This window comes from Melanerpes formicivorus, unplaced genomic scaffold (assembly GCF_026170545.1).
Source record: "Melanerpes formicivorus ecotype bairdi unplaced genomic scaffold, bMelFor1.0.p_v2 SCAF_25, whole genome shotgun sequence".
Classification (NCBI taxonomy): Eukaryota; Metazoa; Chordata; class Aves; order Piciformes; family Picidae; genus Melanerpes; species Melanerpes formicivorus.
Window position 1 is genome coordinate 10653848 of NW_027142377.1, and position 27468 is coordinate 10681315.

A 27468-nucleotide genomic window follows, 5' to 3' on the forward strand; every position below is an offset into this window, starting at 1 on the left:
TCGGCGGTGCGGCAGCAGCTGCCGGCCGCCGTAGCCCCTGCGAGGGGAGCCCGTGGCCGGGCTGAGAGGAAGAGAAAGGCGGCGAGAGTCGGGTTACAAGATGGCGGCGGCGCTGCGGTAGCTGCTGAGGCGGCGGATCAGCGCGAGCGAGGGCCTGAGCCGGAGCGCGGCGTCGCTCTCGCCTTGGGGGAGCCATGAAAAGCGGCGCGTTAAAGGCCCCGCCGTGCCCCTGAGCACCCCGGCGGCTCCGCTTCTTTGCCTATCCGCCATCGCTCCATCGCCCCCCGGAGGCGGAGCGGGCCCGGGCCTGGGCCCCGGGGCCGGCGCGGAGGCCCGAGGCCGGGGCTGCACCATGTCGGACACCCGTCGGCGGGTGAAGGTCTACACCCTCAACGAGGATCGGCAATGGGACGACAGGGGTACCGGGCACGTCTCCTCCACCTACGTGGAGCGGCTGAAGGGGATGTCGCTGCTGGTGCGCGCCGAGTCGGACGGTGAGAGCGTGGCCGGGGCTGCGCGGAGGCCTAGGCCCTTGCCGCGACCCGGGCCCGGGCCTTTTCCTCTCCTCGCTCCCCGCGGTACAGGCCTGCTCCCGGTGCCACTCGCCACCGTCCTCGCAGGGGTGACACCCGCCGCTGCCGGGCCTGGCTGCTGGTGTCTCCACTCGCCGCGTTTAGTGGGGAAGATCCTAGGGGGCTATTCTTGTTATTTTCCCCGGTTTTCCTTAAGTTTGCGGCTCCGCACCCCACAGGCTGCAGCAGTGGTTCCTACCGCTGCACTAGACTTTCTCCCTTACAGCCTCTCTTTTGATTGTAGAGAGATGAAGTTGCATATGACGACATCTTGTTCGCTTTCAGAATAATGTTGCTTGTTTTCCAAGTGCTCTTTTCCTCCCCATCTTTCTGCTGCTTGTTTGTTTCCCCTAGAAATTCCCCGATTGTTTACGAGTTTTATGGCGTTGCTTAGGCTTTATTGCAATTTAAAATCACCTTAAGGGTCTCTTTTGGAGGGGGAAGGGCACAGGCTCACACTTTGTCAGCCGACAGGTGCTAATGTGCTAAATAAACCACCTAAGACTGGTATAAGTTACCCTGGAGCTGTTGCCAGGCTACATAAACTACTTGTATACACAAGATAAGGTCCTAGGGTTTATAGTGTCTAGATGATTCACTTCTGAAGGACAGTTGAAGGAAATAAAAGCAGATGACCCATGTGGCTTCTGGGGCAAAAAACATAGCATGCTTGGCATCGTGTTATCACGTGTGAGTTCCTGTAGGTTTGTCAAACAGCCTTTGAACAAGCTACTTCCCACAGTATGTTTCAGGAGTAAAAAACAACCACTACTGTAGAGAATTAGTACATTTTGATATGGATATTTGTGTTAAATTTTATCTTAAGGCATCCTGTTTTAGGGAGTTATGGTTAAAGAACGTGATTAGGTTTCTGCATAGTAGGGATTAGGTTGAGCATATGTGGATGCACGTTGGTGCTTGTCCTAAGATGCGTGGACTTACCTCGTTAAACTCTTCATACCTTTTCCAGGTTCGCTACTGCTGGAATCGAAGATAAACCCAAATACTGCATATCAAAAACAGCAGGCAAGTATTACTGCTAGGCTTTATTTTTTTTCTCATTGCTGATGCTGAGAAGTTGTTTGGTGCTCCAAGTAACGGCATTTTTCAGGAAAAAGGCAGTGTCACGACATGACATAGTCAGTGGTGTTTTTCAGAGAGATGTAAAACTTGCTTAGAAATCTGTAGGTGCTATAATACTTCATGTGTTGGTCTCCTAAAAATAAAACGTTTTGGACTCAGGCTTTAAAGAGAATAGATGGATAAATACTGAACTTATTACAGGAAAAATAGTTAGAAACATACGTGCATAACTTCTGTTTCCCATCCCAAACTGTTTTGGAATTAGGAAGGAGAAAACTCTGCCAGCTGTGTTGCAGAGTGTTTATTTCTTGAGTTCTTTTTGAGTCCCCTTTGTGGGATTTCTCTCATTGTTGCTGTTTAGTTTTTAGTTTAAGCCTTGAAAACTTAGGCTATTGTAAGTAAACAGACTATCTGTGTTGAGACTTAACTTGCACTTTGGTAAAACAAAGAAGTAAACCAGTTGAGGACTATGGTAATAGGTCATCTTTGTGTAATACACTGAAATAATGAAGTTACTAATTCTCTTCTGCTTTTGTTGCTTTTTCCTTTTTCTGCATTAATTGTTGGTGTCTCTGCTTACATTGTTCTCATGGTTCTTACTTTTTTTTTCCTTTCTATTCCTTTGTTCTGCAGTAGTTGCTCTGTTCCTTTTGCTGAGTGTTTCGTGCTGCTTTTCATTGTGGTATGCAGAAGTGTTACAGCACTGGTAATCAGTAATTTTGTTCTTTGAAAATAATGAAAAGTCTTAATGATTCTGTCTTGGTGACAGGTTGTGTGATGAGATTTTGAGGAAAGACTGTTGATCACAGGTTGGCTTTAGTTTAGGAGTGAGTTGCAGTCTTGGGCTCAGCTTTTTTTAGAAGGCTGTTTGCTGTGGTTTCTGCTTTCCACTCATTGGGTATTGGTGGATTTAGTCAGGTAGATGACAGCTGTAGGCCATACTGAGGAAGGAGGATGGTCTTCACAGAGCTCTGCAGAGTTCTGCAAGTCAAGAGCCTTGAACTTCTTCCTGTTTAGTAGAGGAAACACACAAAGTGAAACACACATGCAGGTTATGATGCTGTAAAATTCTGAAGTGCCACCTGTTGCAGCCTGCTTTCAGGAACTTCATACAACTGAGTATTTAAAAGCCTTTGCTTAAATCACTTGAAACTTTGCTACCAATTAAGTAGCTTTTGTTTGGGGGGAAAGTCTTTGTATGTTGTAGTTTTTAAAAACTCAGGTTAAGATTTATATTGGTTGGCTTTTATTACTGATTCTAGTGCTTTTCTGTCCTCATGGCTGCCACTCTGGGACATGGTTTAGTAGTCATGGTAGTGTTGGGCCGACAGTTGTACTCGATCTTAAATCCAGCCTTAGTGCTTCTGTGATCCTATGATAAAGTGTTTGCTTCACTGTTTTCTCTTTGGAAGACATTTGGCTTCATTTTTTAAAGATGAGTAATGATTGATAATTTCCAGAGATGGGTTCTAGGTTTGTCTAGCCTCTGAAATCATACAGCTTTTAGTTGGCATACTGAAGTCCTCAAGTTTTATGTGCGTCCTGATGAGTGGAGTAGTGAAAAGTTAGACCTTGAGAGGTCAGCTTTCCTGAGGTCCTGTCTGGAATATTGAAGTCTGTTGTACAGGTAGCCTGAAGACTTGGAGGCTGTACTGATCCACCCAGGGTAGATGCCTGTAGGTGGGTGAAAGCATGGAGGGAGAGCTCTCTTTCCCCCTTGTCAGAGTTCAGATGCAGATTTTCATTTATGTGCTGATCATCTTGGGTTTGGGGAAAGCCTGCAGCTTGATGGAAAGGAAATGTGCCTTCATATCTGCGTTATATAAATTACTTGAATGGACTTAGAAGGTAGTTACTGCATAAGTTGTGATTTTCTTAACAACACTGTGAAAAAGAAAATGAGATGATTTTCAGCTGCTTTGCATTAGTCTGATTTACAGTATTGCACTGTATATGCTACATAGTACTGGCTGTTGACTACTGAGATGGAATGTAAGTGCCAGGCAGCTCAGCATGCAGCATAAAGAATCTCTAATTGCATGTATGCAAAGAGCATGGACCCTGAAGAGCTTTAGATCCCCCTGGATTTTGGGGCATAGGCCTTGGTAGCTACATACCTCCAGTGGACACTTCATTGGCCAAAGGGCAGCGTGGACTAAGTTCTAGAGGCTCAGGCACCAGCAGGTTAAAAAGTTGTTGCTACACTCATGTTCCACTGTCTGCTTGAGGTTGCAGTTCCCTGGCAAAACTTTGTCTTCAGTGACAAACCAGGGGGATCCTGGTGTGCTGTGTTCCAGCATATCAGTTACTTGAGCTGCTTGGCTGTATGACTTGAAGCTGCCTCAGAAGCTGTTGCTGTGAACACTGCCTCCTTTAGGTGTACTCTGTCCAGTCTCAGATTTGAGATGAAGAGCATATGCAAATACTGTCTTTTGCACAGAGTTGCCATCACTCTTGTGACAACAGAGCAATTTGCTTGAGGCAAAATCAAGAGTTAGTTGAAGCTAGGATTTGACACATTTATGCAGGTGCTGTTAAAGCCATCCTAAGCAGTTGCCAGGGGGCTGCTTCACTACTCTTTTATGCTCACATGAGTATTCATGTTACTGTCTGCTGGGTTAGATGTAGAAACTGATTCAGTTGAAATAGTTCTTGTTGCTGGATAAATTTTTATCAGCATGTATTCCTCCAACTGGTTCACTGTACAGAATGCTTGTGCTGGAGAGCTGACAGGGCATGTAGAAACAAGATGAGGTGGAGTAGCAGACATTGTGCAGGTAGTGCTAACACTGAAGAGGGATTTGAACTACTCTTGGGTTAAATTGCTCTGAGTTAATCTCTTTCGTGTTTGAGTGAATTAAGGAATATTGCTGTTGCTCAGTGATGAAGTAGCATCGCAGGTGCTAACCTGAGCAGATGGGAGTAGTAGTCTCATGCAGCAGCTAGGTGTAGAAGCTGTCTGTGGTCTTCCTGGGTTGTCTTAGGTCATGCAGGATGAGTAGAATTTATTTGTCAGACAAGTAGATTTTGTATTGGCTCTTGACAATTACTTTCTGATTAAATTCTTTTAGTCTGAAAAATATTTTTGGATAAAATTACAGAAGTTGTGCTTCGTGTGGGCAGTATGGATTGTAACAAATACTGTTCCACAACTCCAGAATTCTCTGACAGTTTCTGAGTGCAGTCTCCATGGATGCATGGAGTCAGTTACTGCACTGTATCTCTCACTTGAATCATTCTGGGCTTCTTCTTGTACATGTCCTTCTTTGTTCATTGAGGGACCTAAGTCTCAGCTTATCTGGAAGTGCATTGATGTTGAGTGTCAGAGCACTAGAAGGTTCACAAAACATTTAAAGATAAATATTTCAGATTTTGGGTTCTGTAGCAGCTGTAAAATCGTACTTAAGACTCTTCTTTTGAGGACTCTCTCAAATAGACCCAGATCAGTGCCCACAGATGACAGTCGTAGTTTTTTCCTTAGAGCCCAGTTCAACTGCTTACTCTAAAATGGCACACTGTAAACATGAAGGTTCAGCTGTCTGTGAGCTGGGGATGAGGGTGGACAGCTGCAAGCAAAAACTGTTAGCTGCACCAATTGTGCACGTGAATTGGAGCCCGAAAGTAGGGACACTACCTATTAATATTTGTGACTGTAGGACAAAAGTGTAGTACAGGCCACTAGAATAAATAAGCTAATTCTCCTGAACAGCATTAAGACCACAGTGCAGCATGCTCTGATCCTCCCAGGAAGAGAAGACTGTCCCCTCACATCCCCCAGAGGAAATACTCAGGAGTGCTCCCTGACCTGTGTAAGCCTAGATAACTGCATTAACACAGGTCTGCTGACTGACAGCAGGTTCAAGAGCAGCAGTGATCTCTCAGTATTAATTATGTATTTGTCCCTCTGTCTTTGGATATGTGAAGGGTGGTGACTGGATACTTGTTATGGATTGGCCTTTTCATGTAGCAAACTTCATTCCTTCCTGTCATTAGGTGTACAAAGGGAACAAAGAAGTACTTTTGGGTTAAAGATGTGAGAGGGTAATGGCAGCATCTCTTTCACAGTATATAACATCATCACAGTATCACCAGTATCTGGGAGCGAATCGGAGCACTGTTTGCGTTTGGTTGCTAAGCTTAAAGGTATCACTTGGAATCTTTTGTTTACAAAAAAACTATGCATAAAGAGTTAAAAGCCTTGCTAAATTGTGAGGTAAATATTGACTTTCGTGGATGTGGGAAGTGAATTGGTCTATAAGGACTGTTAAGCAAGGGCCTGCTGGTTTTAAAAATCAACAAACTTGGTGGAACATTAATCATTTTGATGGAGCTTACCCAGTGTACCACAGAACTAGCAGAAAGCCATTCAGTTTGAATGTTTAACGTCCTGTAGGATGCCCAGCACAATTTCTCACGGTGCAGTAGCAACTATCCTAATAAAACCTCATAAAAACCCCTTTTTAGTCTATTCAGAAATTTCAGTGAATTTTCCAGGTACCCTGTGCAAGTGCACAAATTCAATTGATAGAGGCCGTAGTAATAGAGGAAAATAAACTTCTTCAAATGAATGCACCTGTTGGCAAGATGTCTGTAATTTCAGTAAGAACTTCAGAGTTTTATATTACTCAGTTTGTAGGTCTTTTAACTTGTAAAAGAATCTGTTCACATTGGTTGGGCATTATTTCTCACATTGCTAAGGCTCTGTTGAATCGTTTCTGAGGACGAAACACTGTCATCTTGTTTTCTTGTTTCTACTTCATTAGACATGAAAAGACTTAAATTGTTACATTGCAGGTTTTCTGAATCTCCTGCAATTTATGCATTCTCTTGTCAAGACTTGGCTCAGAAGTATGTTGCAGAAAAATGCCATTATAAGTGTTTTGCATATGAAATACGTATGAAATTATATTCAAGTATATCATATGTAAGGTAATGGTCATAACATAGCAAAAATGAGATATGTCATTGTGCCAGAACAGGTGAGTTAATATTTTAGTTTCTTTTGTTCTTTTTTGACAAATCTGACTTCAATATAAATTTCCCCTTTAGCCACATTACTTAATAGAGTACAGATTACTATGCATCATAGACCTGTTTCAGAAACAGTTGGGTTCTTTGTTTTTGTCTTCAACAGGACACCCTGATTGTTTGGTCAGAAGCAGAAAACTATGATTTAGCACTGAGTTTTCAAGAAAAAGCTGGCTGTGATGAAATCTGGGAAAAAATCTGCCAGGTACAGTTAACTTGAAATTTTAGTGTCCTCTGTGACTTCATGTATTTGTTCTGTAATTTGTAAACCTGCTTGTAAAATAAGTGCATATTCATCATTATGTCCCAAGTTGTTAAGTTGCCACTTTTTAGAGCAGGGGTGGTTGTTTTCAGAATAGAATCCCATGCCTTTGAAAAATCACTGTGATGGTGCAACTCAGGTGCTGGGCATTTTAGGGATTTTTTGTTGTTTTTTGTGGAAGAGGGGAATGCCAGTGTGCCATGTTTTCATTCTCACAGGCAGCCTTAAGAGACTGCTTGTTGGAGTGCAGTGGAGCAAATGAGGTGCTGCTGCTCTGTGAGCTCAGGAATCTCAGTGATTGTTTGTTTTGTTTTTCCCCACCAACAAGACTTTAGGTGTTACTGACTCTGTCTCTTGTAGGTATTTGAATTTTTATTATATTTTTTTTGCTGTGAAACAGTTTAGATTTCAGACTTTCATCAGCTCTCATTTTTTGTTCAATTTCAATATTTGTGGCTTGTGGCATTTTCCTGCCTTCGTTGTTGGTCTTTTTGCTGTTTCATTTCATGTTGGTATAGCTACTGAAAGGAGGTTTTGTTATGCCATTCTTTTCTTTTTGCAGTTTGTCCTTGTCTCTAAGGTGCCTCAGACTTCATGACTGCACAGATGTTGTTAGGGTTTGGTTTAGTTTGATTTTATTACAAAATCAAGGATGATGGTAGTGACTGTGTAATGTAGAGGCAACAAGTTTACTCTTCTGCTTGGCTACACATTTTTCAGGCAGCTGAGGGTGTAAAAGTTTCTTCACACATACTAATTGCAGTTACCAATTTGATTAATTTTATTTACGTTCTGGGATGAGTGAAGTAACTGTGTGCACTCTTTTTAGGTTCAAGGTAAGGATCCTTCAGTGGAAGTCACACAGGACCTTATTGAGTCAGAAGAGGAACACATAGAAGAAATGCCTGAAACTAGTCCTTTGATCGACCTTCCTACTTGTGAACTCAACAAACTTGAAGAGATTGCTGACCTAGTTACCTCTGTCCTCTCCTCACCCATACGTAGAGAAAAGCTAGCACTGGCCTTGGAGAATGAGGGCTACATTAAAAAACTGTTACAGCTTTTCCAAGTCTGTGAGAATTTAGAGAACACCGAAGGCTTGCATCACTTGTATGAAATAATTAGAGGAATTTTGTTCCTCAACAAAGCAACTCTGTTTGAGGTGATGTTTTCTGACGAGTGTATTATGGATGTTGTCGGATGCCTTGAGTATGATCCTTCTTTGGCTCAGCCAAAACGGCACAGGGAGTTCTTGACCAAAACCGCAAAATTCAAGGAGGTTATTCCTATAACAGACTCTGAACTCAGGCAAAAAATCCACCAGACTTACAGGGTACAGTATATTCAGGACATCATCTTGCCAACACCATCTGTTTTTGAAGAGAATTTTCTTTCCACCCTCACTTCCTTTATTTTCTTCAACAAAGTTGAGATTGTCAGTATGTTGCAGGTAAGTGGGTTTTAACACGGTATCGGTGGATTATCTATAGATACATCTAGCTGTAGTTTCCAGTTTCCAGATTACAGCTCTTTAACACCATGTAAGTTAATCATACACAGTGTCATTTGCATTGTGTTTTGAATGCTTCCCCTTACTTCTGATTCCTTTTATTTTGTGTTTTAAAGGTGGCAGATTTCAGGTGAGTATATTAATATTCTTTCATAAGTTGTAAACTGTTAAATGGTCTCCTTGGTTCACAAGCAGCATACATGTTTTGAGCTGGTTTTGTATAGGTATGTATGGAACAAGCAGCTTTTTGTGTTGTATATCAGAGACGTTTGTGATGTCTATAACAAAATATCTGTGATTGAAAAGAGCATGTTCTGAGTCATTCCTGTTACACTATTGTTGCTTTATGGTATTAATTTCAGATGTTCATAATGTGTAGCAAGTAAGGAGTTGGATTTTTTTCTTCATACTGATAGCCAGAAGTAATGATAAATAAATAACCAACATGTTACTACATCAAAAAACTTAATGAATACTTTGTAGTCAGAAGCATGCTTAAAAGTAGTTGTGTATGACAACCAGGCTGGACTGTGGCAGGAGACTTGGTGAGGATTAACTTCATGACATCTTGGGTACTTTCAGTTCATATTTTGTTGTGCAAACTAATGGATGTCAGAGTGGTTTTGTTCTGTTTCTGATCCGTGTCCTCAGACACATGGCACCTGCTGGTTGTGAGTGTGGATATTCCCTATGAAACAGGAAGATGTGTTGAGGATAAGAGTGGTAGAAAGAGAGGGGCACTGGAGAAATAACATTAGCATAAGTAATATTGCTAAAGAAAGCAATAGAGGACTGGAGGGAAAGAAAGTGAAAACTAAAGAATTGCAGAGAATTGCATGAATAAGCTTTGGGGATTCTTTCTCCTTCTTGACTGAATAGCAGAAAGAAACTAAGAAGTTAAACCTGCTTGAAAAATTAATGACTTTGTGTTACATAAAGATTTCCTTTCTTTTGCATATATTACTTCCTAAAGCTAAAAATAAATTCAGTGTTACTCTACTGAGGCCACAGTCCTGTTCCCCTTTAGAGATTTTTAACTCTGTGTAGTTCTTTATTTTTCATTCAGCCTTTATTGTGCCAAATACTTAATTGTGCCTGAACAGAAACCCACGATTGCCTGTCTTCTTTAGGACTTTCTGACTAAAGTGCTGAAATCTTCTGGCACTTCTTTGCTATTATTTCACTGCTGCTTTTGCTGCAGTGGAGTGTATGGCACATAGGTTTGCCTGTCTGTTTGAAAGACTGCAATTTGATATATGTGATGATTTACAAATAATGTTGATATTTGCATCATTTGAGCTACCCTGAGAATTACAAACTAAGAAGAAAGCACACGTGAGAGATGCTAGTGTTAACATGCTTGAGGAGAATTACGTGGTAGTAGGGACCTCTGGTTCAGGAGTGTTGTCATAGTCCCCTGATGCAAATCAGCTCTAAAGCTCCTTTGGGTTTGGCAAACACAGAAATCTTGTTGCCCTAAATACACTGGCAAAGCTCCCTCGGCGTGCAGTTTATAGGAGTAACGGATTGTGTTTGTGCCTGCCACAAAGTTCCTCTCTGCGTGCTGCCAAGCAGTTGGTTCTGGCACTGCTTTCAGCAAAGGACAGCCCAGTTGGAAGATGAGTGGGAAAAACTTAGACCTGTCCTGTTCTTTAGAAAATCAGGACTGCACTGTGGGGCAGCCTTAGATAAGGAAGCGATCTTTCCCTCAGCGTGTTGCAGTGGGGAGTTTCTAGCCTATCTATTCCTGATTGTGGCACATGTGGGTGTGGTATTTTTCACAGGCTTAAGTAAGCAGTTAAACCCAGCAAAGCCTAGAATACAGCTACAGTGTGCATCTATGTTGTACTCATCTGATGTTGTATCATTTGTTTGTAAAGCACTTCTTTCCCTATAGCTTAAAATCTCGAGGAAGACAATTGTGAACCTTTTGCTGGCATTCCTGTATCTGCAAATGTTCTATATTATGTTAGGGTCATAAAACACAGAGATTTTGATGACAGCACACAGAAAAATAGAGAAGTAAGCACCCTCAACATTGTGCAATGAAGTGTTTATATACATTAATTGGAGTGCTGCTATTCTGTTTGTGTTTATTGAAGTGTTTAAGCTACAGAGTTGAATCGGTACAAAGATGCATGATTCTGTAATGCTGTAGTGTAATGTTACTACTTAGTTTAAGATTTATATTGTATTTAAAAGGTAACAGAGACATTTGCCTTGAGAGAATGCCAAGACCTTTCCATGTGAAGGAGCCCAGAGAAATCGATGTACTGAAAGGGTAGGAAGTGCCCAAACAGCTGAGATACACGATGATGCTTGTCCCAGTTTTCTTGTACCGCTTGGGTTTTAAGCAATGATGTAACTGAAATGCTTAACAAGGAGTGAAATGTTTTCCTACATATACTTTAAAATATCTCTTGGTGTATCTGAATAGAGAGAACAATATTTTTAAAAACTTCCCCTTTTGGGCAAGATGCACTTCTGCAAGTGGAGAAGCTTGTTTATTGAGAGTCAAGGTGAGGGGGACCTGGCTACAGCAAACTGGTGATGTCAATCTTGTCACCCTTGCATAGGTGAACTGAAAAAATACTTGCAACTCTGCAGGTCTGATACACGTGTAGTGAGAACAGCATAGGTGCAGCCTGGTAAAAATTGTATCTTCACTGGTGATTTATAGTGTAGAAGTGAATCTGCTACCTCCCTGGAAGGTCACATGCACAGTGCAGGGAGAGAGACTGTGACAAAGACATTTTTTGTACTTTTGATGTGTGGGGTCTATGTCACATCATAGAGTATACAGGACAAGCCATAAAGCACAGGGGCAACATGGCAGAACAGGAAAGGAAACTGCACCTTCTATAAAGACTAGTCTTTCACAAGGCAGTTTTGGTAGTCCTCACCTGTGCTCAGCTTAAATTTGTCTCTGGTCTCCTGGGCCTTCTTCAGCTGCACAGAATGAGTACTGAAACAGTACACTTGAAATGGTCTTCCTGCATATGTACTCCTGCATTTCCCTGTTGTGATAGAATTATGTGGAGAAAAAAAAATCCTCTTATCAATCAGTTCTAGTGGTTAGGCTTAAATTCAGTCTGGCTTTTTTACAGTGTGAGATCCAATGAAGATCAGTGTTAGAACTTCTAAGAGGCACTGTGTAAGTTGTATTCTTATGTATTATGCAGGAAGATGAGAAATTTTTGTCTGAAGTATTTGCACAATTAACAGATGAAGCTACAGATGACGACAAACGATGTGAATTGGTAAGTCAGTGGACTTGGTGGTTCTTTGGGTGCTTTAAACTACAGAGATGAGGTGGAAATACTGAAACTGTTCTGCAGTCAATGAGACGTTTCTGTAACTGGAATCCTTTCCAGTATAGCTCAGTCTTATATGTGCTCAATAGAAAAATAGTTCTTGCAATGTAAACTGTGATTGATTTGTTCTAAACAATTCTTCTATTGCTGAGAAAGTACTAGCACTAAGCTGACATCCTAGACTTAAAAGTACTTTCTTCCAGGTGCTTTCCAGCATGCCGTTTAACTTCTGTTTGTGACAGAAACGCTGCTTTTTCCCCCCAGTACTTGACTCATTCAAAAAGATAATTTTAAGTTTTGTGACTGGAGATTACCAGCAGTCCCTTAATATTTAAATTACAAACATTATTTATCCTTCAGTAGGTTTACCAGCTTAAACTGCCATGTTAAAAATCTTGCTTTCATCAAGGGGAGGCATCTTCTTTCAAACAGAAGACATGCCAGACGGGAGCGTAACTCCTTTGTATGCTAGGTGTGATGAAACAGCCACAAGGTGACTGTATTCCTTTATGAGGGAAATTGCAACTTCCTTTTTTTATTATTGTTCATATTATTTGGTTTTCCTTTTGATGGTAGGAAGAGAGAAAACTAGAGTACTACCATTCTAGGAAGGCACATGTCAGCCAGTACACAAAGTGAGAAGTTGTAGCACCTTTCCCGCTTCAGGGGAGTTTTCTCAATCCAATACACCTTAAATTACTTTTTCCTGTACCACAGGTTAACTTTTTCAAGGAATTCTGCGCATTTTCTCAGACATTACAACCTCAGAACAGAGATGCATTTTTCAAAACTTTGGCAAAGTTGGGAATTCTTCCAGCTCTTGAAATTGTAATGGTAAGTGAACACTTAAGGCTTATTTTGAAGCAATCAAAAGCTTTGTTTAGCCAGTTCTTCAGTGTGTCGAGCACCTTTATGTCAGTTTGACTCTTGGTCAGTTGTCAGTTGGTCCAAAAGTTGAAGTTTATTGTAACACTCCTAATCCAGAAATGTCCACAGTGTTCTGAAGTAGCCTGACTTCAGGTCCTGTTTTCACTTTGATGAAGTCTGTGGTAAATGCAGTCCTTTTTACCTTGCGGTGTGAAATGGAAAGCTACCCTGCTTCATGTGGTAGCCTGGCTGGTTTTTCTGTTCTTGTTGGTTTTGGAACAGTGCCACAGAAGTATTTTTAGATAATCTTGAACTGTTAGCTTGTTCCTATCCAAAAGATCACATAATCCTGTCTTTTCAGGGGTATAAAGCAGATTAATCTCTCTTAATCAGCAATGTGAAAACACTTCTTTTTTTTTTTTCCACTCCTTTGGTCGAAGCTGCCTTACTATTGCAATTCATCTGTCAGTGGTGGTGGTACTCAGAAACTAGAAATTCAAGGGGGTTTATATTCTAGAGTAACAACCTGTGAACTTAACCAAAGGGTACTGACTGTTACGGCAACACGAAAGTCTTCTAGATACTGAGTGATTAGGTAAAACCTAATCTCATTATTCTTTTCCAGGGTTAGACCAGTGCAGATAGTTCCTATTATGTTAATATTTTAGGGTTAGAAATTGTATAGAGAAAATCAGATAGCTTAAGGAAAAGTCTTAATTCTTGTTGTCTATAGCTGAGTACAGAAATTGTTGTACAAATTGATTTGCCTAGTTGGTCCTGTGGTACAAAACAGTAAGCTATGGATAACAGGTGCCATTACTGTGTTTGTCATAGAAACTGCTGTAATAAAATGTTCTCAAAACTTTTAACTTCCTGCTCTCTGCAGTGCTGGTTGATAATAAATAGCAAACTCAATTGACTCTAATATTTCTTTCTTTTTAATTAGGGAATGGATGATCTGCAGGTTAGATCTGCTGCTACAGATATATTTTCTTATTTAGTAGAATTTAGCCCATCCATGGTCCGAGAATTTGTAATGCAAGAGGCCCAGCAGAGTGACGATGTAAGTAAGAGCGGTTTGGGATTTGGATACACTAATGTCAGAGCAAGCGGGAAAGGAAAGGGCAGAACAAACCTCTTCAGGATTTGGGCTACAGTTAGCCCCAAAGTGCAGATACTGAAACACTGGGAAAAGTACATTTAGAAATTTCTGAGCATGTTGGTGTTCCCTGGGTTTATATTTGGATGGTTGTAGATCTGTCTAGCAGGGCTTTGGGGTGAAGGTGGTTGTCCTTGGCAGAACTCTAGTGTTTAAATACAGCTTCAAATTTTTCTGTTTCACTTAAATTTTAAGAAGCAGCCTAATGCAGTAACTAGGGAAATCATTCCACAGTTGGAACTGTCTAATTATTTTCTGTGTGGGTTTTTTGGGGTGGGTTCTTTTGCAGGATATCCTCCTCATCAATGTGGTCATTGAGCAGATGATCTGTGATACTGATCCTGAGCTTGGGGGAGCTGTTCAGCTGATGGGGCTTTTGCGTACTCTGATAGACCCAGAGAATATGTTGGCTACAGCTAATGTAAGAAAATACAAAGGGGTAATGACACTTTACTGTCTCAGCAAGATGATACCTGATACACTCTCTATTACTGTTGTTGTGGGCAAAGGCTAAAAAAACATCAGAAATTTTCTTTGAAAGCTATGTGTGGTCTGTTACCAAATTTAAACAGCATGAAAGCAAGCTAAGATTTCTATATAGCTTTTGATAATGAAAGGCATGGGGCATTGTACAAGTATTTATTAAACCAAGCAGCCTGTGCTTCAGTGAAATAACACTGAATAGAGGATTGTAACTCAGGTAGCTGAATGAAAATAGTAAAGAGAGTCCAAAATAAGACTAGATCTATATTTTAATACCAGTGGAACAGTAAAGACACAGCTTCATCAGACTGGTGCCATACTGAAAGATGTATGTTCTTGAATTCATGTGTGCATGTGTGTTTCAGTGCCAGAGCAGGACATTTAGAGAAATTTGGTTTAAATCTTTACTCATTCCTTTTTTTAGCTGCTTGCATTCTGAATCCAAACCAAAGTATTTGTAATTCAGTGCATATTTCATGTAAGAGAAGTCATGTGGTACCCTATATAGAATATAGGGAAATGGATCAAATGATAGTTTCTTCTTGAGTGTCAAACAGTATGCACGTTGTTCCAGATGAAATGTCTGCACTTCAGAATAGTTCAAGCAAACTTTGTCAAGCGCTCTGAGTCGCCAGTGTACGTTCAGTCTCTGTTTGCATCCACACGGGGGAGTTTTTGGTGATAACTGGGTTGGGTTATCGTGTCTCAGGTTGTTTTTTCACTAAACGAAGAAAGGCATCTTCCTGGAGGGAAGGCAGTGAGGGAGGCACAACTGAAAAGAGACAGGCAGATTTGAAGGAGCTGATAGGCTGATATTACTGCTATTGCTTGTTCAAACGGTTGTGTACAAATGTCAGTGACTAATAAAGTTGTATTTGTTGTAGAAAACAGAGAAAAGTGAATTTCTCAATTTCTTCTACAACCATTGTATGCATGTTCTTACTGCACCTCTTCTGGCTAACACATCAGAAGATAAATGTGCAAAAGGTAATGTTGTTTTGGTTTGGTTTTTTTCCCCTTAAAGTCTTAGTGTTTTCAAGTGACTTAACCAGTGATAAGCCTGCAGTACACCTTGAGAGTACTCTTGCTGAAAACTGTTGTTCCTCCGGTGGCAGGATAATGTGGGCAGATGTACACAGCCTTGCAGCTTTAAACAATGTTATCTTTTGTGGTGTGCTTTGCAAAATGTGTATCTCCTGTGTAGTGTTAATTGTGTGCAGGTTTCACTAGTATCATTTCAGAGAATCTTTGCTGTTAGGCAAAAACCAGCTGTAGTTCACAGGTAGTTTCCTCTAAAAGGTCATCAAAATGCTGTGAACATTCATCAGTGATTACTTCAGCACTGGCAGTGCTCAGGTGATAAACTCCGAAAACTACTTTTCCCTCCATTTGCTGCATCATGGCAATGTTGATGGAAATCTCTTGAAAGAAATGCAACTTGCAGCTCTGTTGTCCTGTTTCTGTCATGTTTCTCTTTTTTCCTGGTAACAATAAAAGAACTGGAAATCAGTAGTTTACCTTTAGTAATTTACAAACAGATATTTAACAGCTTCTGGGGTCAGGCATTTCTCTGGGTGCTCTTTCAAAAGAGAAGATCAAACCAATATGTATTTGCTGAAAATGTTTCTTTCATCTTGGCCATCTTCTGCTATCAGATGTTAGGTTAAAAAAAAACATAAATCAGTGTTCTAGGCCTTTGATATGAAAAGAAACCTATAGAATATCTGTAGTACTCACTTTATAATACTGTTTGAAACACGCAGAGTAGCATTTTCTTCAGTTGAGGTAGGAATAATATCCCCAAGTGTTAGGTTGAATATTTTCACGTAGCTGAATTAGAAAGTTTGTCATGTAAATCAAACCCAAAAATCTCTTCTGGCACGTGTTCCTGCTGTGTGCTCATTTCCCAGTAGCTTACAGGAACTTCTGATTTGATGAAAAGGTTGAACAGATGGATCAACAAGGCTTTGAAAACCTTTTTCTGATCTTTGTTTTCTATTTCTCAGATGCAGTAGTTGGATCTGCTAAGAGTAACACAATTTGTCCTGGTAAGTTTTAATTGCTCTTGAGTTTTAAAACTTTTGTGTATGGTGGGTTTACTTAAAAAGAAGCTAGCCCTGTCCGTACTTAATTTTTCTCAGTACCTTTTATTGAAATGGATGTGGGTGCTTTGTTTTACTTGGGATGACAGTAAGCTGAAGGAGCATTTACATCTGCTTTTGAGTTAAGTGTTTCACTGTTGTTGGGGTTTTTTTCCCTAATCATCCTTGCTGCTGACAATTTAAATCATTGTTAGCAGAATGTATACTAACAAGTTTAGATATTCATCCATGTAGGCTGCTCTTCAGAGCATTATGAAGACACTGATAATCAGGTTCACACAAACACAGATCTGACTGGTTTTCTTTTAACTTCCTACTGCTAGTCTGGGTCGCTGTAACCAGGAATTCACTGATCTGGTAGAAGTCCCACTTGCACTACAGAGAGATTTTTGCAACTTGGTAAAAAGAGAAGCCCGGGACCCAATGTCCCACTCCCTAAAGCAATCCAGTGTGCAATTAGAACCACCTCAGGAACCCTAATGGCTCGGTGATGGTTTGGTGGATAACTTTTCTGGGTTTTTTTTTATGCAACCTAATTAATTTTTCTTGTAGATAATTATCAAACAGCACAACTACTTGCCTTAATTTTGGAGCTGCTTACATTTTGTGTGGAGCACCACACATACCACATCAAGAATTACATTATGAACAAAGATCTGCTTAGAAGAGTGCTGGTCTTGATGAATTCAAAACACACATTCCTGGCATTGTGTGAGTATGGACCTGTTGTGATTTCCTTCTTCAGGGGGTATGTACTGTGTAGACTGTGTATGAATGCAGATGGATACTGAAGTTCAAAATTCATCTTAATTTCCTATTGATTACTGACTAGCTGATTGATAATGTTGGAAAAAATTGAGATGTCTGTTTGTATAGATCAGTGTAGATTGTGGTGGAAGGAGAACTGTTGTATCTTTTGTCCACAGTGATCCTTACAAGTCTTTATGCCAGTAAGGATTGTTTGTGGAACAGCCATACTGCCATTTCCTAGTAACATCACAAATCCAGTGCTCCTTGTGGAGAGAATGAAATTTTGTCAACCATAGTGTTTAAAAACCAGGAGCTGGTTCTGGGAGGTGAACACCGGAGAGCACCAGGAATAGACTAATAATTTAATTTCACCTGTGCTATAGTTTATTGCTGCTGTATTTCAAAAGGAAACAAATGGACCCTGATCAGGTTCCTACACCCAGAAAAGCCAAAGCATGAAGGCAAGGTTACCTGTCAGCAAGTGTTTCTTCTGAAACCTGTAATGCTTGTGGTCTGGGGGCACGTCTTAATCTGAGTAACATCAGCGGGGTTTCCTATTTTCCGGGAGAAGTGGATTTGAGCTCTGGCACGTAGCTATTAAAGTACTGAATATCTTTCTTCATGCAGGTGCTCTTCGCTTTATGAGGAGGATAATTGGCCTAAAAGATGAATTTTATAACCGATATATCACCAAGGGGAACCTGTTTGAGCCAGTTATAAATGCTCTCTTGGATAACGGAACTAGGTACAATCTGCTCAACTCTGCTGTGATTGAGCTGTTTGAATTCATCAGAGTGGTAAGTTAGGCAGCTGCTTCAGATCGTACATGTTTGGGGTATCTCAGGTGGCAATTGTGGTTTGTGAAGGCAAAGGGCAGTTTTCAGCCACAGGTATTGTAGTTGCCAGCTTTTCCTGCATGAGGAAAGTGCGTTGTGCTTCCAGGTGCCGGCATGCCATGAACATTAGCATTGCCTGACAAAGCAAGGCTTGTTACAGGGTGACTGACCAAAAGGTTCCTCATCCCTTGAGTGTTGCCCTTGTTCACTGAGGTCTAGAAAGAGAAATGAACCTTATGGGGAGATCAGGGCATGGCTGAAGTAGGCTTAACCCTGGATCACAAGTGTCATGGCTTAATCCAATTAGCAGAAATAGAATTGGCACAGCACTGAGATTCTTGTCCATTTGTATTTGGAAATCATCATTTCTATACTTCAGCTTTTTCATTAAGGAAGTGTCTGATGACTTCACATCTGTTCTTCACAATAATGTGTTGACTTTGCCTGTTAATACTGGAGACTGGAACTCTGTTTTGTTCTTATGCAGGAAGACATTAAGTCCCTTATTGCACATATAGTTGAAAACTTTTATAATGCACTTGAATCCATCGAATACGTTCAGACGTTCAAGGGGCTGAAAACAAAATATGAGCAAGAGAAAGACCGGCAGAGCCAGAAACTGAATAGGTACGACCCAGTCGTGTTCCGAGACTTACACTGAATGCCATCGTACTGGGTAACGTTCTGCTGCTGCGGGTTGGGGTCTTTTATTTCAGACTGGACATGAGGAGGAAGTTCTTCACCATGAGAGTGGTGAAGCCCTGGAATGGGTTGTCCAGGGAGGTGGTCGAGGCCCCGTCTCTGGAGGTGTTTAAGACCAGGCTGGATGAGGTTCTGGCCAGCCTGATCTAGTGTGGGGTGTTGGGGGGGGGGGGGGTTGGAACTAGATGGTCCTTGTGGTCCCTTCCAACCCTGACTGATTGTATGATTTCCCAGAGGGCAGAAGAAGTAGAAGGCTGGGGTTGGGGTGGTTTTTCATTCTTGATGAAAACTTCAATTAGAGTAAACTTCATCTAACGTTTCTTGTGGTCTACAGTAGTACAGTTTGTATTTGTCAGTGTATTGAATGTTACATTCAGAAAACTCAGCTTATGTGAAGAGCAGAATCTTCTGTCACTCAGTTATGATTCACTCTGCCTTACTGCTGCCTGGGGTTCTGGTGAAGCTTATGTTGATGGTAGAACCAAGGACAGGGCAGGACTGCCCTCTCAAACACACTGCATTTATTCTGAAGCCTCAGAAGCCATTTCTGATCCTGGCCAGCTCGGAAACAGCAGCAACATTTGAATGACTTGTTGTGTGTCTCTTACAGTGTTCCATCTATATTGCGTAGCAATAGATTTCGCAGAGATGCAAGAGCTTTAGAGGAGGATGAAGAAATGTGGTTCAATGAAGATGAAGAGGAAGAAGGTGAAGCTGTTGTACCTCCAGTTGAGAAGTCAAAACAGGAAGATGATTTTCCAGATAGTTATGAAAAATTTATGGAAACTAAAAAAGGTATTCATGTGATTTCAGCTTGTCAGCACTGGAGGCACCGTGTGCCAGACATGGGGAGTGTTGTGTAAAGAAACCAGCTGCTTGTGCATCATGAGCAGCAGTAGGGCTATTCTGTGTAGGGATTAATTGCTAGCACATCTTTGTAAGGTAGTTCAGGGCTAAAATGATGAGTTAAATTGCTCCCTAAATTGCATGCCTCTAGTTTAAATGACATTCCAAAGCAAAACTTGCCATGTGCTTGTGTGTGCTAGGTAGGTGAGCTGTGTCCCTGGCATCTGAGCAGCTCGCTGTGTAAGTGCTTTGCCAGAGGTCATAGAGGAGTCATTGATGTAAACCAAATCAAAACAAAAAGATGGCTTTTTCCCTATGATTATGCTGTGATGTGGGTTGTACTCCACAGTGTACAGCTGCTACTTAAGTATGAAAATGTTTGTCCCTCAGCTAAAGAGAGTGAAGACAAAGAGAATCTACCAAAAAGGACTTCAGCTGGGGGATTCAAATTCACTTTTTCCCACTCAGCCAGCGCAGCCAACGGTGCAAATGGTGCAAACAGTAAATCTGTGGCAGCTCAGACATCACCAGCAAGCTCCAACAGCTCCTCTTCAAAGAACACAACCCTGACCACAGCAGTGACGGCCACAAAGGTGGGAGAATTCATACAAAAGCTGCTGTCTTCACCTAGGGCAGCACAGCAGTGTCATGAGGCAAGGTCAGCATTGGCCTCTAGGCAGGATATCTTCTTCACATATAGAATCATCCAAACCCTGCCTAGATAAACCCTTACTTAATTTGGAGATTGATTTAAGGGGATAATTAGGAGGGACTGGAGTCTGGTGGTAGTGTGGTGGGCCCAGCTTAATCTCACATCTGCCTAATGTACCTGCTCCCCCTCCTCAGTTTTAACTACCCAGTTGCTGCTTTCTGTGTGGTACACATACGAGACTTCTCTCTGCATTACGTTAGTGTCATCAGGGAATTAGTAAGTGTTTTAAGGCAGCTGGAGTAAGGCTCAGAGAAGCTGGGCAGTTCAAGTTCAAAACCATTCTCAAGACAAACAGATCTTCAGATGAAAAAGGCATCATCAGGAAGCCGCCTGCAGCAGCCTTGTGTGTCCCACACAGGTTGCCCGGGGTTAGGTACTAACATTGCACATTTCTAGGTATTCAGTGTGAGATTTTCCTATATGTTTTTAATTGGCAGGGAAGTCTGGTTGGCCTAGTGGATTATCCTGATGATGAAGATGATGATGAAGAGGAGGAGACGTCTCCACGGAAAAGACCTCGACTGGGTTCATAAAAGAAACCAAAACTTTGGAATAAACTATTATTATGGGGTTTCAAATGCTGCAACTGTTTTAAGAGCTAAAAAGGATCTGATTCAGAAAGCTTTCTCCTATGAGTACATAAGATAATACAAGGAGTAGCAAAAGAAACTCTCTGTATCAGCTAGAAAGGGTTAGTTCTGTAAACACAAAAGCTTCCAAGGAACTTAATGTCTTTCTAGTAAGTAAGAAGTCTGCCACTCTGGCTGTCAAACAAACAAAAAGCAACCAACAACAAAAAAAGAAAAGAAAAAAAAAAGCAAAAATAATAAAAAGAAGAAAAAAAAAGTGGGTTAGTATTCAGAGGACCTGGATGATGGCTTCTCAGCAAGGACAGTCTCAGGTGTGGGGAGGGCAGGGGGAGGGGAGGGGGTGATAAATGCTTTTTAAAAAAGAATGCAGGGTTTCCCCAGTGTTTAACAGAACTAGGACAAAACCCAATAAATGCAGGCTTGAATTTTGAACCTGGTAATCTTAATTTTGTAATGGTGCTGTCAGCTGTGTTCCTCCTTGAGACAGATTTTAAGGGAAACCCGAAGGCTGCATAAGAACAATCCAGATTTGGGACCACTTACTTACCAAGTAAATTGTATTTCTCATAGCTGAGAGGGAGGGACGCTGCAGTTACGGCGCACGTTAAGTTGTTTAAAACAGTTAAAACAATGTTTTGTTTCTTTTAAGAGGAGAAAAATGGAAGCTGGATTCAGAAAGGATGGTTTTGCTTAAGATTAGACATCCAGTAATAGCTATGCCAAGGAACGATCATTTCCAAAGCGTCTCCAGGAGCTGCTTGTCTCGCAGTGGTGCTGTACGTGGCACCTCCCAACAGCTGGCAGCTTCACGGTGCAGAAGATCCCAGATTTGAGTTGCTTCCTGTGTTGTGAAATGAGCTCTCTTCAGAGCAGTACACCATTTCCCTCTGTGCAAGTTTGAATTGCATGATTGAGGTGGTGATAAGAAACACTAAGAAGTTTTTCATAGTGATGAACACCAAAGTCACTTTTAGACCAAGATGGAATTGTTACTAATGGAACAGCATCTTTGAGGTACAGTCAACAAGCAGCATCTGAATCTGGGTGTAACATGAAAGCTGCTGCTTCAAAACTAAAAGCACATTCCACATGGTAGGTGAGCAAACCGCAACAGCGACGGGTGAGCTGAGAGAGGCAAACAGTCCAGGTTTCATTTTCAGCAGCGACTGAACTGTAAATATTTTAATGTTAGTTTGCCCATACATGATCTGAGATCATGATGAAGTGAGAGGAAATTAATGTGTCAGAAATGTTACAATATGAAACCAGCTGCAATCCACCACATAGATCACTCTTGTAATAGGTGTTATGGGTCCATTTCTCCTGGAATAGGTTGAACTGAAGCAGTTTCTCTGTTTTGGAGATTTTTTTTTTTGTAGTTACTTTTAATTTAGCTATTGTTTGGAAAAAGATGGGCTGTCTGTGTAGATATGAAGTATAGTTCGTTTTTTTTCCATAAAACAGAAGTTTATTTTGTATTAAAAGTACCACTGTACTTGTTTTACACCATTTGTATACATGTGGTGATATTAATGCTGAACTGTACAATTCAGGAATTAAAATGTGACCCTGTAATTCCATAATTACTGCTTTGGTTTGATTTGTTGTACAGGGCAAGGTAACTCAGACTTCTAAATGTGGCCACCTTAGAGTGTTTTTTAAGATTAGTAGTCCAGGCAGTTTTAAAGTAGCTCTATACAGCTAGATGGAATGCCAGAGGGGATGTGCGAGTCCTTCCTGCCACATAAGCTAGGCACAAGCCCTCTGACAGATGGCAGTTGATGTTTGTGGACCTGGGGACAATGGTATTGCTCTTCATCTGCTCCAGGCGCCTGAGAATGGGACTCTCACCTGTGTGCTGGGATGCTCTTTCGTCTCTGAACATTGGGATCCGAGGAAGAGCTTGCTGGGAGAGTGCAGGTGCAGTGTCTTCATCATCCTGCTGCCAGTCATCTGGTTTGTTTCCTGATGGGTCTTTTTTCTCCATCAGTAACAATGATTAACTTCCTCCAGCACCACAGATGCTACTTGAGCAGCAGTTACACTCTCTGTGCCTTTACTGACCTGAGGCTGAACTGCACTGCCTGGTCTGTGAACCCAAGTTGTCCTGGTTAATGGCTACCCAAAACAAGTCCTCTGAGGGTCTCCGACTGAAGCATGTGAGTCCTTACTCTGTTCCCCACCACCTCAACTCCTCCTGGAAGTACTGTCAGGAGCATTAAAAATGCAGTCAGACCAACCTGAGGGGTGTTTTTTACAGCAAACCCAAGAATGTCACAAATTTTTATAGTTGCTAGAAAAAGACTGAAAAACCAGCCTCAGCTCTCCCCTTTCACGTCAACTCACATCCCTGTAGAAGGTGATGACAGCTTTTGTCACCGTGGGGCATGGCCCCTATCAAAGCTGTTCCCCAGTCTGACCTGGTGGGTGCTGCCAGGGTCCTGGAGTGAGCAGCCATATTCCTGTGCCTGGGGTCCTGTCCACTACTGCTCTTTTGGAAAAGAACATCTGCCAACATGTACCAGTTACAAATGCTATTTTAATAAAAAGTGACATGAAACCCAGATGGCTTGGGTCATTCCTTCTACTGCCACGTACTGGTGCACTCAGCTACGCACTGCTGTGGTGGAAAGACCAGCCTCTCTCTGCTTTGAGACTGTCAAAAACATACTCGCAGCAAAAACAGCCCTTAAGAGTGGTGAGCCGCCCCAAAAGTAAGTACAACAACATAGTCCAGTGTCTCTGTGTCAGAAGCTGTGTTGCCTGTTGTTCAAAAGGAAGATGGTCGTAGTTGCAGCCCCCTGTGAAGTTAGATTTTGTTAGTGCTGCGCTGCTGGAAAATACTCATTTAGAGTATTCTAATGACCAAAGTTCTAGGTTTAAAACTAAAAGTTAACATTGAGAACTGCTCACCTAGGAATTATTTTACCAAAGCTCAGTGTCTGCTTTTGTTCTACACAGTAGTGTAGAAAATCTTTATGTGCTGCAGTGATGTGAAATGGCCTCATTGCTGAACACGCTCTAGTGCAAGTCAGTGAGGTTCCAGTCTTCTGGAAACTGAGTGGGTTTAGTATATTTCACTGTAGCTTTAAATATTTGAAGTACCAAGTTTCTTGTCTAAGACTATTAAAACTAATCCAAATTATTGAGGATATTTTTTTTCTAAAATTTGTGATTTCCTGACCTCCTATGCCAAGTGCCCTGCTTGCTGGATGAGGGAAAGACTCTGGATGTTGTTTGGTTGGACTTAAGTAAAGCTGGGTCCTGCATTTGGGCCACAACCCCATGCCAGGCTACAGGCTTGAGTGTCTGGAAAACTGTCCAGCAAAGAAAGACCTGGAGGTGTTGATGGACAGTTGGCTGAACACAAGCCACTGTGTGCCCCAGAAGGCCAACAGCATCCTTGCCTGTATCAGGACCAATGTGATCAGCAAGCCCAGAGAAGTGATTGTCCCCCTGTACTCGGCTCTGGTTAGGCCACAGCTTGAGCACTGCATTCAGTTCTGGGGCCATCACTCCAAGAAAGACATTGAGGTGCTGGAGCAGGTCCAGAGAAGAGCAGTGAGGCTGGTGAAGGGTCTGGAGTACAAGTCTTCTGAGAACTGGCTGAGAGAACTGGGGTTGTTTAGTCTGGACTAAAGGAGGCTGAGAGGGAGACCTTCTCACCCTCTGAAACTCCCTGAAAGGAGGCTGGAGTGAGGTGGGTGTCGGTCTCTCCTTTCCAGTAATAAGTGATAGGACAAGAGTAAATGGCCTCAAGTTGCACCATGGGAGAGGTTTATGTTGGGTGTTAGAAGAAACTTCTTGACTGAAAGGGTTCTCAAAGACTGGAGCAGGCTCCCTAGGGAGGTGGTTGAATCCACATCCTTGGAGGTCTTTGAAAGATGTTTAGATATGGTGCTGAGGGAGAGTTTAGCACCAGACTTGGTCGAGTTAGAGAATGGTTGTACTTGATGACCTTAAAGGTCTTTTCCAGCCAAAACAATTCTATGGGTCTGTAATGAGCTGCTTGAAACTACCGCTTGTTAATAACTTCTTCTTTTAGTTTTTCTGCCAGCATTTTTCTCTTCTGTAGCAATCTTTGCTTCTCCTCTGACATTTCCTAAAATGAAAATGAAAAAGCACTGTAATTAACACAGAGTTTTCCAGGTGGGTGTTCTGACTGCTAACCAGATGCAAGAGCCTCATTGGAGAGCAGGCCTTCAAAATCACCTTCTCTCCAGAAGGATTTGTCAAAATGATTACTGTTCCTTTTGTTGAACATGGGATCCCAGGCAAGAGAAGAGGGTCCTGGGGCTTAAGTTTGCCCTCTGTAAAGAGTAATGACTTCTATTTAAAAAACCAAAGACGCTATTACATCGTGTGTGTGTGAGCTTTACAGTGCTCAGTAACTTCCTCTGTTGTTGAGCACTCTCAGGCATCTCTCCATAGCAATGTAGATCAGACCGTTTGTGGCAGATTGCTTTGTGACAAACTTTTTTTGTTAATGTTGCTTTTGGTGTGGGTTTTTTTCCTCATAAAGACCTCTATTGGTAGGGAGTTCTTCTGTCATAGCATTCTGGGTATTTTTGTCTATACTTTCTCCAAGCTTTACTACTTTTTTCCCCAAAGTGTATTTTCCATCATCCCCATGGTAACAGGATTTTGGTGATTTCAGCACTTGTTTTAAACCATGGACTGTGGTGGTTAATCCACCGAGTAACTTAAAGTGGCCCTGAACAGAGAACAGCTTTTAGACAACACAAGCCCTTGTGGAGGGGCACCCAACAACAGCTCCTTCTCCTGTCCCACATGCTCCCAACCCGTCCACAGACATTTTTTTTTGTGGGAAGGCACTTTGTAGATGAGAGTAGCCTCCACCCTTCAGAGTGCCTTGTCTTTCCAGAAGGTTTCATCAGCACATCGCTTCTACTCCCGTGGCTGTTGGGTAGAAATCAATAATTTCTTCATTTGGAATAGGCACAAAACTCTAAGAGCAAAATAACAGAGCAAAGCTGTTACCTCTCTAAAGACTTTGGGAAAGAAAAGTACTTTTCCCCATTTCACCTGGAGAGTTAAGGATGTCCAAACAGATCACAGGTCAAGACAAACCCCATATTTTAGCTGTTCATAGTCATTGTGAGTTAGTGATGCTGAAGCAAAAGAACAACAATCACTAATAGCTCTAGCCTACTGCAAATACATGCTTGCTACTTCCCCCATTTGTTGTTTATCCTGTTACAACACTCAGCAGCAGCACTGAGATCACTGAAATCAGCTGTGCTTTTTAGGAAGTAGTCAGGATGATTAAAGTGTTTGAATCCTTCACCTCTTTAGGAAATGATTCCTCCTCCTCTTTCTGGTCCGTGGCTGCTGGTAACAGCACGTTATTTCTTGACTCCTTCTTTGTAGCCATCAGCATATCTCGTTTTTTCTTCAGGTAATCCTCTCGTTGCTTCAGCTGCTGTTCTTCAACTTCTGATAAATTCTAGAGGATATTTTAAAATGAGTTTTCAGGATGCATGCTATGTGAAATAAAAACAGTTACATCTGACTTGCCTCCAAAATCACTAGCTGAAAAAAATCCAAGTTGAAGCTTGAAGCCAGAGCTGTGTGCTAAGAAATTATCACAGGCCAAAGACTGAATGGTGAATTCCATCCTAACTATAGAATGATGAGCTGAACTTTATCAAAGTTAACTGGTGAGTACCATACAACAATGTTTGCATGCTGGTTAAAACACAAAACAAACCCACATGATTACAGTAACAGAAAAGAGTACTGAAATGTAATCTTATCTTGCATTCTGGCTCTGTATTTGGAGGTGGTGGTTGTTGGCTTTACACTTACCGGTCCTTCTCTCCCAGCTTTTTGTGCTGTGTTTTCTGAACACTTTCCAGCTGACCTTTTCTTAGTGTCCTCTTTCCCTTTGGTGCAAGACAGATGAGGTAAGTTTTCTGGTCCTTTCCTTAATGGGCGTAATGGTTCTAAGTCTTCCCTCACAGGTTTCCGAGGTTGCTCTGAACATCAATTTTACAGAGAAAACAATTGGAATATATCAAATAAAAATCATCATTTCTCCCAATATCCAGATACTTCTTCTGACAAAGCAGAAAAAGAAATGATCACATTTCTTTTTACTAACACAACATTCTTTTAAAAAGCAAGGGTACTGTGTTTGCACTGTGAAAGCCACTGAATAATGCTTTACATCATCAGTACTCCTCTTGCAATGAATTGTGAATTGTTGCCAAACACTGCTAAATTTCATATTCACTGTTCCACAATCAGTTCATACTTCCAATTTCTGCCTTGCCAAGCTCAGAGAGTAATCAGCAGCTTAGAAGTTGCATTTCAGCCAACTGCAAGTGTCCAGCTGTTAGCTTCAAGGAGACACATCAGAAAATACTGTATTAAAACAAACAGGAGATGGAGGAAGTGAAGCTCAAGACATGCAAAGCATTACACTGACACAGCTCAGTTAATCCTTTTCAGAACTCACCTTGCCCAGCATGAAGATATAGTGGGAAGCCACCAGGTTTCTGAGTCTGGCACGGCAGAGAGCCCCAGGCGGACTGGCTGGTGGTGCCAGGGGAGCTCTGTGTGGCTGTGGCACAAACCAGGCTTGGGCAACTCCCTATCGAGCCCTGTACAACAGGCATGCCCTGGTCAC

The 27468-nt window shown here is 41.7% G+C and overlaps 2 protein-coding genes across 3 annotated transcripts in view; one reads left to right on the top strand and one right to left on the bottom strand.

Moving 5' to 3' along the window:
- On the top strand, window positions 1–22399 carry PPP4R3B (protein phosphatase 4 regulatory subunit 3B). Of its 2 annotated transcripts, none has more exons than XM_068153283.1 (16): window positions 1–494; window positions 1543–1598; window positions 6790–6888; window positions 7775–8395; window positions 11638–11715; window positions 12487–12603; window positions 13583–13699; window positions 14085–14216; window positions 15163–15265; window positions 16285–16326; window positions 16933–17091; window positions 17758–17927; window positions 18454–18593; window positions 19279–19463; window positions 19983–20107; window positions 20664–22399. In XM_068153283.1, the coding sequence occupies exons 1-16, from the start codon at window positions 353–355 to the stop codon at window positions 20757–20759; spliced, it is 2382 nt and encodes a 793-aa protein (XP_068009384.1). In that variant the 5' UTR covers window positions 1–352; the 3' UTR covers window positions 20760–22399. The 2 variants fall into 2 exon arrangements, with proteins under 2 accessions (XP_068009384.1, XP_068009383.1); XM_068153282.1 differs by having other exon boundaries at window positions 5–494; window positions 19905–20107.
- The window catches only part of CFAP36 (cilia and flagella associated protein 36), a 20128-nt gene continuing 13715 nt past the window's right edge, over window positions 21056–27468 (bottom strand). The window contains exons 8-10 of the mRNA XM_068153284.1: window positions 26646–26815; window positions 26125–26283; window positions 21056–24918 (exon numbers count right to left, since the gene is read on the bottom strand). Of these exons, the coding sequence (XP_068009385.1) occupies window positions 24832–24918; window positions 26125–26283; window positions 26646–26815 (416 nt within the window). The 3' untranslated portion in view covers window positions 21056–24831. The remainder of the gene's footprint in view (window positions 24919–26124; window positions 26284–26645; window positions 26816–27468) is intronic.

Bases quoted from the DNA above. Each gene is read 5' to 3' on its own strand.
- PPP4R3B (XM_068153282.1), top strand. From the start codon at position 353: ATGTCGGACACCCGTCGGCGGGTGAAGGTCTACACCCTCAACGAGGAT. The intron at 15,266-16,284 runs GTAATGTTGTTT...TCTATTTCTCAG, and splicing joins AGAAGATAAATGTGCAAAAG to ATGCAGTAGTTGGATCTGCT. The intron at 17,092-17,757 runs GTGAGTATGGAC...TTCTTCATGCAG, and splicing joins ACACACATTCCTGGCATTGT to GTGCTCTTCGCTTTATGAGG.